General features: G+C 35.8%; 1 protein-coding gene across 1 annotated transcript in view; it reads right to left on the bottom strand.

Moving 5' to 3' along the window:
• The window catches only part of LOC107747288 (neurogenic locus notch homolog protein 1-like), a 150,291-nt gene that overhangs the window by 116,014 nt on the left and 23,052 nt on the right, over positions 1–11,225 (bottom strand). The window contains 4 exon segments of the mRNA XM_016561757.1: positions 1,092–1,255; positions 2,255–2,394; positions 4,744–4,848; positions 9,555–9,714. Coding sequence (XP_016417243.1) covers positions 1,092–1,255; positions 2,255–2,394; positions 4,744–4,848; positions 9,555–9,714 — 569 coding nt within the window.

The raw sequence follows: 11,225 nt of genomic DNA, 5'->3' as shown, positions 1-11,225 counted from the left end.
CTTTTGCAAGGTTCCGTGAAAACGTTTCAGCTTTTATTTTCCTTTTTTGCCCTTAAGAAGATATCACAGGTTCATCAAATTCGTCGAAATTATCCATCCTCGATCACTTTTTGTCAGCTAGCTTTGACGAAACTCCTCTCAGCTAGCACGTCGTTCAAAGTGAAACAAGTAGCCTTGTCACCTGACCTGAATACAGCGTGCTGATTCGCTAAAATTGACTTATCGGCTTCTGTTCAAAAACATCAAGGGCACTTGGCGGCTTCTGCAGTAAAACGTGAACTCGCGATGCCTTGAAAGTGAACAAAACCGGCTTTTTTGACAAAACGTGTTTAGGGTTCAGATCGCGCTATATGTGGAGAATAATGCACGGCAATCAACTAATTTTTTTGAAAGTGGCGTTTATCGGTTTTTGCTAATGAAATCTTCATTTACCTCCACTACAGAATAGAAATCAAATGTATGGCCTATGGCAGTATTTTGTTGCAATGATATTTGGTTGCAAGAAAAATCTATGTTCGATTCTATTGACATTCAACCAGCAGCAGTTGCCATATTTATTTGAGAGCAGCGGCATAGGTGAGGGTTATCATCGAATAATGACTACATTTTGCCCTCTTCATATCACTAAGCAATCAGGCTTAAGCTACAGTATAAGGCTTCAGAAGACTTGAAAAAGAGTCATATGAACTACTTTTAGGGTGTCTATTTGTGTCCTTTATAGAGCTTGACAGATCATGGTCACAACAAACTGTTTGTGTACTATAGGAAAAAATGAATCTTTTTAGCTTTTGTTCAGCAGAGAAACAATGCATACAGGTTTGGGACGACAAGAGTCCCAATAATTACCAACATGAGTAAATAATTACAGAATTTTCATTTATTTATTAATTTATTTTATTTTCATTTGAGTTCATGCTAATATTTATAATGACACTTTAAATGCATTTAATTGGTTTATAAATATCTTTGTATAAAAAACAACAGAATCATATTTGAATCCACTTAATTTCTAAGCAAAGCATTTGCTGTACTCTAAATAAACCTTGCGTAAAGAGCTCTGGGAAAAAAAAAAAGAATTCACCCAGACTCACCTGTACCCACCAACCTCATCCATGCAGGTGTCTCCGTTCTGACACCTGTGCTGGACACACTCATTTATGTTGACCAAGCAGGTCAGCCCAGTCCATCCAGGTGCACAAACACAACTGTAACTGGTGATGCTGTTGAGAACACAATGTCCTCCATTGGCACATGGCTGTCAAAATGAAAATCAACCATTATTCCAGAACAATCCTTCATTTAAATATGTGTGTAAAGGTAATTCTGGTCTTTTGTAAACAGACGTGCTTGGTCCCAGTGTTAAATAAAACATGCTGGTTAATGAAGGAAAGCTAATGCATTTTAATTGCCATTTAAGTTAATGGTGATAATCAACACAAGTAAAACAAATCCGACTGATCAAGCATGTTCAAAAGAGACATGCAATTTGCCATTGGTGATATAGTTCAGTGACAAAGTGTGCAAACAGCTTCACATCTTCAAAAGAAAATTGTGTGCTAAGAACACAATTTTTAACCTGCTCTTTTCAAGTGGAAAGTGGGAGAGGGTGGTGTATGCATTTTGAATGAGTCCATGCACTGAAAAAATGCTTTATGCATATGCCTTGTCATTACTCTAAAGAACTGTTTATACTTGATCTGACTCAATTTTAGTTTTCTGTCTTGTCATTGGCCTAATGTAATGTAGTTTACTTGCTTTGTTGGTGTAATATTGCTGATTTGCTTCAAATCAAATGGCTATGTTGCATTCAATGGAAGCCACATCACAACTGATCAGCAAAGTCATTTAGGTTTGATTTGAGAATTTTCTTATCAGCAGCCATCTTGTTTTCCAGAAAAAATATATTGTGAGTATTTACACAAGTATATGTTTGAGTTTATTGTTACTACAGTTGATATCTATTTATATGATATTAAAGTCAAAGTTCACAAATTAAAGCATGGTTTTGTCGATTTTTAAAGGCTGATCAGAGACATTGATTTATCAGTAAATGATGGATACAGTTATAAATGGATATGTTATTTTGTAAATAAATTTACTTATTACGTTTGCTAGTGTTATTGTAACCATGGTGTTAATGCACATATAAAACCAGATATGCTAATTTACACTTAGAACACCTAAAAACATGACAATGAAAGTTATTTCATTTCAACTATGTTGGGCTAGTGGTGGCTGAACCCTTCTGACCTACCTGTAGATAATGAGGGCATTGAGTGTGACATATATGGAGCTGGTCACCTGGTAAATCAACACAGAACGTTCCAGGGGGACAGGTGACATTTGGAAGCGTGCAGGCGTTTACATCAACCTTACAGTCAACCCCAGTGTATCCTGGAAAGGTAGGTAAGAAACACAAACCAATCTGAAGAATCACTTGCACTTCACTATCTCTGCTTCCTTGACTGGGAACTAAAAGAACCTTGTGTAAAACCAGAATTTAAAAGATTAAACAAGATTGAAACGCCTTCTCTCTTGTTAATACCTTTGAGAATGCACTGCATATGCTCCTCATGTCATTGTGCCTCAATCAATAAGGTCAATCAATGAACATGAAACAAGCTGGAAATCAAATATCTTTCTTTTTTTCTTCTTCTTTGTTTCTTGGAAAAAGAAAGTAAAAGAAAACGGCAATCAATTTTTGAAAGCTTATTCAAAGCCCAAAAGCCAGTCAGCCCAAGTGAAAAGAACAAAACTGTAAAGGTCAGAAAGAGGCCAGGCTAGTTTGTTCAAAGGCTTTTGGAGAGAGAGAGAGAGAAAAAAAATCTGGCTTGCTTACATTTGGTTTACATAATGAAAACCAATAATTTCAAATTCATTCACATAGATGTTTAAGCAGGAAGATGACACTTATAAAAATTAAGGAAAGGTTAGAATGGTCGACTACAGCCATTAGAGAGGTCAACTAGTGAATTTATTTAGATTTTTTGTCCTTTTTTGGCTTTAATATTTTTAACAGGCTTTTAGAAAGAGTTTTAAAATGACTACACTTATAAATTAATGCTACTGTCAAATATTTGTATTTCTTGGTCTATTTACACATTCATAAAAAAAAAAAACGAAACTTTGAAAAACATTGAGACCCCTACATTCTGTTCCACTCTACTGCGCTTCATCCAGCTGTTGTTTTTATTTTTTGAATATTTTGCAATCTTTTGTTTACAACAACACCAACCTAAGTAATAATTCAATTAAAGGGGTCATATGATGCGATTAAAATTTTTCCTTTCTCTTTGAAGTGTTACAAGCTCTTGGTGCATAAAGAAGATCTGTAAAGTTGCAAAGACTAAAGTTTCAAATCCAAAGAGATATTCTTTATAAAAGTTAAGAGTCAACCACGCCTACCTAAAACGGCTCATTCTAACAAGCCCCCACATGTCTACGTCACGATGTGGGAAGATTTGCATAACGCCGCCCAAATGTTCACGCAAAGAAAGAAGACGTAACTTTTATTCTCGCTGTAGTATTGATACAAATAAAAGTAATGCTTGTTACATACTATTGACCCAGTACTGACACATATTATTTATTAGGTGGTTGGCTTTGTTTATTAATTTTTGGCTCTGGATAGCTGGCCAATCAGAGCACACATCGCTTTTCAGACCGATGAGCTCTGTAAAAATCGACGCGTTTCAGAAAGGCGGGGCATAGAAGAGAAACAATAATGTACAGTATGTGGAAAATAATGTGTTTTTTGAACCTTAAACCACATAAACACATTTCATTACACCAAATACACAAAAATAATGTTCTCTTTAGCAACATCACATGACCCCTTTAAATAATAAAAAGCAAAAAAAAAACATGTTCCAATTAAAAAGGGAACTTGATTTATAATACCATTAAACACACACACACACACACACACACACACACACACAAATTCTGTCATAATTTTCTCTCCCTCATGTTGTTCCAAACCTGTAAGACTTTTTTTCTTCTGTGGAACATTAAAGATATTTTGAGAAATGTATCATAAACTGTTTGCTTACCAACACTCTTCAAAATATATTTGTCTGACCCACAGACAAAAAAGTCTTACATTTTCGGAATGGAATGTGAGATATAAAGACATGGGTAAGTATTTTCTATTTGACACTCAATTCAACTTAATTTGACATACTTTGAGTCAATAATGTTTGCTAAATTATGTCCACTATTTCACAATAGCCCAGTCTAGCTTTTTTATTTTTTAAAGAGAAAACATCTTCAATCCTTTTATGAGGAAGTCATTCAGATGATTTTCCCTATTGTATCTCTTTCTCTGAGCGACGAGCATGCGTGGGCAGGTTTAGGGAGGGGGCGTTTGGGACTCTGGGTCGTCTACTCATCGAGCGGAAGGGAGCAGCTGGCAGAGAAGCATGCTTGTAACCCCGCCAGTGAGTTGCCAATCTCTAGGGTGAGCCATCAGGTTGCATCAGTGAATGCAAATCATGCCTCAGAAAGAGTGAGCAGAACCAACAATTACGGGAGGGAACCATATCAATGCAGTGGCCTCAAATGGGAAGAGCATTTCATAACCCAATATTGACACAATTCTGCAGTACTAATGAGCTCTGGCAGTGTGAGAATGGGAGTGATTTGCTCAGCTGTCAGTCAGAGCCACTGGTGCTGGCACGGTGGGGATTTGTGGCACAGTCAAAAAAAAAAAAAAACATTCTCAGGAGTAAGAGAAACTCATACCTGAAGGACAGGCACATCTGTAGTATCCAATAAAGTCAGTGCATGTTCCCTGGTGCTGACAGGGACTGGAATCACACCCATTTACTTCAGCCTCACAGTAGCGTCCTGCAGGAAGACAGGGGTGTGAATGGAGTGTTAGTTAAGCTTTTACGCTCCGTCTCCCCTGAAGATATTGACTCCACTTTTGACATTTGGGATTTAGAAGCAAATTTGGAAACTTTCCCCCCCTATGGCTCACGGTTTGGTTCACGTCACAGAGAAGAGAGGCCAAATCGTGTTTTACATTCTGAAACTATTTAGCAGCAGTTCAGATTGCCATTTACTGAGTCACAGTTAATGCAGACAGACTGTATACAAAACGATTCAACATATGGAACTTTGAGAAATGCCAGAGATGGACAGTATATAAGTGTGACTCAACTTTTATGTGGAAAATAAGCAATGAAAAATAAATGAGGAGGCACAGGAAAAGGATGTCAGACTAAAAAAATAGTTCACCCTCAAAGAAAATTTGCATCAACCACTGATCTATAATAGATCATTATATATGATCTATATAATGATCATTATATATAGATCAGTGGCATCAACTCACCCTCATGTCATTCTGAACCTGCATGCATTTTTAGGTAATTATTGGTAACTAAAATGAAAACTATTATAGATGGTTTTTGTTCATTGAAATAAAGGTTATTTTTTATTAAAATAAAAATTAACATAATAAGTAAGACTACTAAAACTGAAATAAAAATAAAACAATGCTAATCAATAAAGCTAGCAAAATAAAAAAAAAACTACAAAAGCATGTAATAAAATAGCTAAAACTCACATTTTAAAATGAATACTGAAAAAATTCAATTAATTAACACATACATAATAGTATAAATAGCACTAAAATAGCTTTTTTCATGGAAACATTTGGCTCATACTGCTGTCAAGCTTCAAAAAGTACTTATGCACTATATTCCAAAAACAAATTGTATGTTTTTTTGTTTGTTTGTTTGTTTGTTAAACAAGATTTATGTAATCAGACGTAAATTTTTATGTAAAAAATGATCCTAGTTTGACAGCGCTGATGGCCTTGTGGGCAGCGCACTGACATGTAGCGCTGTTGCACTTTGGATGTCCTGAGTTCGAGTCCCAGCTTGTGGAGCTTTTCCCATCCCATCCCTCTCTCTCCCTAATTTTGCTTCCTGTCAGCCTATACTGTCCTATCGAAATAAAAAGGCATAAAACACCAAAAATATTATCCTAGTTTGTTGTTCCATAGAAAAAAAAATATTAAAAAAATAATAAAAAAACGTTTAAATTTCTTTTATTTATTTTTCTTACTAGTTTTACTAATTAGGTTGACCTCAGGCAACTTCATAAATAGGGTATATGGCACTGAATCTCAGATTTTGTGTGTTCATATTTACAGCAGTCAGTATCCAGCAGCAACCCAAGAAGTGTTCTGAAGGTCATATTCCCAACTTGCTGGCAGATCTCTATTAATGTTGTTCATCCACACAGTTACATAACAAGTAACATAACATGGAACCAAATCAATCAAATCTTTACATGGAAAAAGCAAGACAAGCTGTAGAAAAAAAAAAGAAAAAAGATTTGAAAGTCTTATCCAGTGCAAGATCTGCTTCACCAACGCTTTTCTCTGCTGTAAGAGAAGACACATTATCTTCCCTCAACATGTCGTCTGACGTTTTCGGGGGAAGATCATAATGAAAGCACTTGACATTTCACATTGGCCTTCTGGCAATACCATGGTGAGAAATGGGACAGGGACGGTCGTTTTTAAGTCTCTGGGGTCATTAATCGATGGGGATATCGTTAGCATCATCGAGATGTCTAAATAAAACATTGAGGTTTGAGCTGTGACATGTTTTCTCCTAATACTATTCTAATCCATTATGCAGCTCACAGAGAGGCTGAAATTGTCAGGTGCCTCTTGTCGCTGACAATTGGGATGTGGAAAGATGGATTTCTTCATCTGCTAAGATGGGAAATAGAGCCATCAAGGAGACTGAGAGGTGATAACAAGGACACAGAAGCACTGGCGATTATCACGTTGAAAATACGAGATCTACTGTGTAGTACTAAACGAAATCTCTCAGGGAAGGCATTTTTCAAATAATACGGCTTCATAACATGTTACGGTTTATGGTGTCATGAAATGTAGATGATCTATAATTCATGTAAAGTGCCTATAAAAGACTACGTCACATTTTCCTGCGCAAAACCATTGAACCGCAATGCCTGCCACTGAGATCAACACGTCACGATAGATGAAATCCAGTAAATCATTTGTCTTGCTTGTTTATTTGTTTCTGGGTTGTTTAGGCAAATAGTTCATTCTGTGCTCATGCGCTGGTGGCCAAGCTAATGAAAGATCTTGATTTCCCAGTTAGATTTACTGATTAAGTGTTCTCTAACCTCTATTTGCCCTTCATTTAGCAGGCATGATGAAACAAATTACAGAATAATCCAGTTAGGAGGGCAATGTGCAAAGATGAGTTACGGTAAAGAGATGCCTCAGGGCAGCGGGACTTGTCTCGGTGGAACACACACTCTGAGTCACATTACAGCGGATGATATAGATGTTGGGCATGAAACTGTGTTATTCAGGCTAGGGCAAAATTCTGAACTGGCTCCTATTCAAATTCATGAGTTGGAATTTGAATAGAACTGGCCATGCCCCACAGAATGTTGAATGACAAGAAGAGTAATTTACTGAACTGCAATTTCAAGGATGGGCCTAACACAAATTTTGTAACAAAACATAATTACACTATTAATTTGGACTAAATATGCCTATTTTTTTCTGATAGGTAGAAAGTTTTCCTCTCTACAGATTGCAATGTTCAATATTGTCAGAAAAAACAACATGCATCTAAATAGATTTAAATTTTGTCAACCATTACCACTAAATGCTCACATTGTTTACAAAAAAAATAAATATTGATATCAACATATAAATGCACTGGTTATACATCAGTGCTTGGCTCTATTTTGAAGAGGTTTCGGTACAGTAGAGTAATCTGGGAAGATCATAATGAAAGCACTTGACATTTCACAATGGCCTTCTGGCAATACCGTGGTGAGAAATGGGACAGGGACGATCGTTTTTAAGTCTCTGGGGTCATTAATCGATGGGGATATCGTTAGCATCATCGAGATATCTAAATAAAACATTGAGGTTTGAGCTGTGACATGTTTTCTCCAAATAGTATTCTAATCCATTATACAGCTCACAGAGGCAGAAATTGTCAGGTGCCTCTTGTTGCTGACACTTGGGATGTGGAAAGATAGATTTCTTCATCTGCTTAGATGGGAAATAGAGCCATCAAGGAAACTGAGAGGTGATAACAAGGACACAGAAGCACTGGCGATTATCCCACTGAAAATACAAGATCTGCTGCGTGGTACTGAAAGAAATCGCTCAGGGACGGCATTTTTCAAATAATACGGCTTCATAACATGTTACGGTTTATGGTGTCATGAAATGTAGATGATCTATAATTCATGTAAAGTGCCTATAAAAGACTACGTCACATTTTCCTGCGCAAAACCATTGAACCGCAATGCCTGCCACTGAGATCAACACGTCACGATAGATGAAATCCAGTAAATCATTTGTCTTGCTTGTTTATTTGTTTCTGGGTTGTTTAGGCAAATAGTTCATTCTGTGCTCATGCGCTGGTGGCCAAGCTAATGAAAGATCTTGCTTTCCCAGTTAGATTTACCGATTAAGTGTTCTCTAACCTCTATTTGCCCTTCATTTAGCAGGCATGATGAAACAAATTATAGAATAATCCAGTTAGGAGGGCAATGTGCAAAGATGAGTTACGGTAAAGAGATGCCTCAGGGCAGCGGGACTTGTCTCGGTGGAACACACACTCTGAGTCACATTACAGCGGATGATATAGATGTTGGACATGAAACTGTGTCATTCAGGCTAGGGAAAAATTCAGAACTGGCTTCTTTTCAAATTCGTGAGGTGGAATTTGAATAGAAATGGCCGTGCCCCACAGGATGCTGAATGACAAGAAGAGTAATTTACTGAACTGCAATTTCAAGGATGGGCCTAACACAAATTTTGTAACAAAACATAATTACATCATTGACTAAATATGACTTTTTTTTCTGTGATAGGTAGAATATTTTCCTCTTTATGGATAAGAAAGTTCAATACTGTCAGAAAAAACAACAACAACATGCATCTAAATTGTCAACCAATTCCACTAAATGTTCACAAAAAAACTATATTTAAAAATAAATATTGACATGAACATATAAATGCCCTGGTTATACATCAATACTAGGGTCTATCTTAAAGAGGTTTGGGTAAAGTAGAGGATTCTGTGAAATTAACCTAAAATATGAATTATATTTTTTCAAGAATTTTTCTTTCATTCAAAATCTAATTCTGTATCCAGTTTGCTTCTTTGCTTCAAATTCAGTCATTTTTTGGGGATTCAGATTGACTTTAAATTCAGTCCTGAAGTCCTCAAGTCTAAGTGTCATGTAACTTCTTCAAAAATGTCACCAGAATAACATATGGTGGCTGGCAGATATATTTTATATTCTATATTCATAATTCCACGGATATAGCTGATATATAAGAAAACAATTTTTGTTCTATGCAATCTCTGATATGGTATGAAAACGTGACAATAATTCTCCTCTCCAATCCTACTGTAGAAGAAACAATCTGAGTGTGGCTTTAAAAAGCTTCTGCTTCCAAACTCTATGCAAACTCAAACATAAATCAGGATAACATATTCCAGAGTTTGTTGATATAGTTTTCTTTTAACCTGTGTATCCAGGGAGACAGGTGCACATATAGTGTGGGGGTGCAGTTGGCTGACTCATACTGATGCAAGTAGCTCCGTTCAAGCATCTGTTTGGATAGACTAAGCATGGGTTATCCAAGTACTGACAAAACTCCCCTGTCCATCCTGGTGCACAGAGACACTGTGGGGGGAAAAGATGTTTTAGTAATTAACCTTAATTATTAGACATTCAATCGATCAGCAAAACACTAAATGCAATGTGGATTAAATAAAAAACATATATGAACATATATTCTTATTGTTTGGTTAAACATGCATTCAAGCTTTTGACGAAAAGGTAATTGCACTTTCCAATCCCCTATGTTGCTGGCTACAAATTAAGTTTGACTAAATATCCTTAAATCTAAAATCTTAGCTAATTAAGTCCTTGGCAATTCTAAGAATCATTACTCAGAAGGCAATTATTTAACATACTAGAGTTCAAGAATTATAAGGATGGGAAAAGGAAGCTTAAGAAGAAAATGTTGCTGATGACCAACAGATTCTTCACCAATTTGCTAATGAAGAAATGTGGCCTGTTTTCTGGACTATGTCAAAGTTTTAATTAAGGATGACAGTGATTAGAAATTAAACAACCAGATGTCTCCAAACCGCACACTAACCAAATCAGCTCTTATAATAACCAATGTTTATATACATAGCAGAAACTTCTGCAGAGAAAGAGTGCTTTAAAATTCCAATGCACAACAGTATCTGTGCAGATTTCTCAAGTTGTTGTTTTTTTCCCCCTCGCCAAGTTATTTTAAGTAAAGTCATATATATCAGCCATGAAGTCTTCAAGAACACATTTTGAGCTTCCCGGAACGTTATCAGCTTACTGTAACATAAAGTAGAGAACTTTTACTTCTTCTTTCAAAGTTAATGCTGACATACTAAAAAACTATTTTTCCCTTCATTTGTGAGAATGTAGATATTTTTTTCAGACCTCATTTTGTGCTTTTTTTTTTTACCTGTAAAATAAACATTTATATATTCTGATTCAAGAAACTGCTTAATAAATAAAATAAAATTCGTATTTCCAAATTTCAAATTAAAATAACTGTTCATTCACCTGCATGTTCTAAACCTGTATTCTGTTATTTTTTCATCATTTTTTTTCATTTCATTTAAACATCAGGATCAATTATACTGTAGGTTATTCATTGCTTCAAAAGTATTTTCCCATTATATCAAAACAGCATTTATATTTATACATGCAAACACTTTGCATGACTGTGTCAGATCCCCACGTATGAACAACCAATTTTGATAGTTTAACAAATTGCACTTGAAGTAAATCAATTCATGTGAAGCGCATATTCTAGAGCACTTCATAACAAAAACAGATGCGACTGCATCAATCGGCAGTGTATAACTGTGACACATCACTCAAAGAGCAGATCTGTTGATGGGAGTGACAGAAAGATGATATTGAAATAGAAGAGGATGGCTGGAACCTTGAGACACAAGCATAAATCAAGGATGCTATAATGTGACTGCAAGACTGAGAACTCTTATAAATTAATAGACGTGCATTAGCCGCTGAGATTTTTGTTGGGATGTTTATTTGCATTGTCATTTTGGGTAGGAAATCAAAGGAACACAATCTAGCTATATATATATATATATTATATATATATATATATATATATA

The sequence above is a fragment of the Sinocyclocheilus rhinocerous genome, unplaced genomic scaffold (assembly GCF_001515625.1).
Source record: "Sinocyclocheilus rhinocerous isolate Xijiao unplaced genomic scaffold, SAMN03320098_v1.1 scaffold1069, whole genome shotgun sequence".
Taxonomy (NCBI): domain Eukaryota; kingdom Metazoa; phylum Chordata; class Actinopteri; order Cypriniformes; family Cyprinidae; genus Sinocyclocheilus; species Sinocyclocheilus rhinocerous.
Note: the sequence above shows the minus strand (reverse complement) of the source record. Positions and strands in the feature narration are given on the sequence as shown.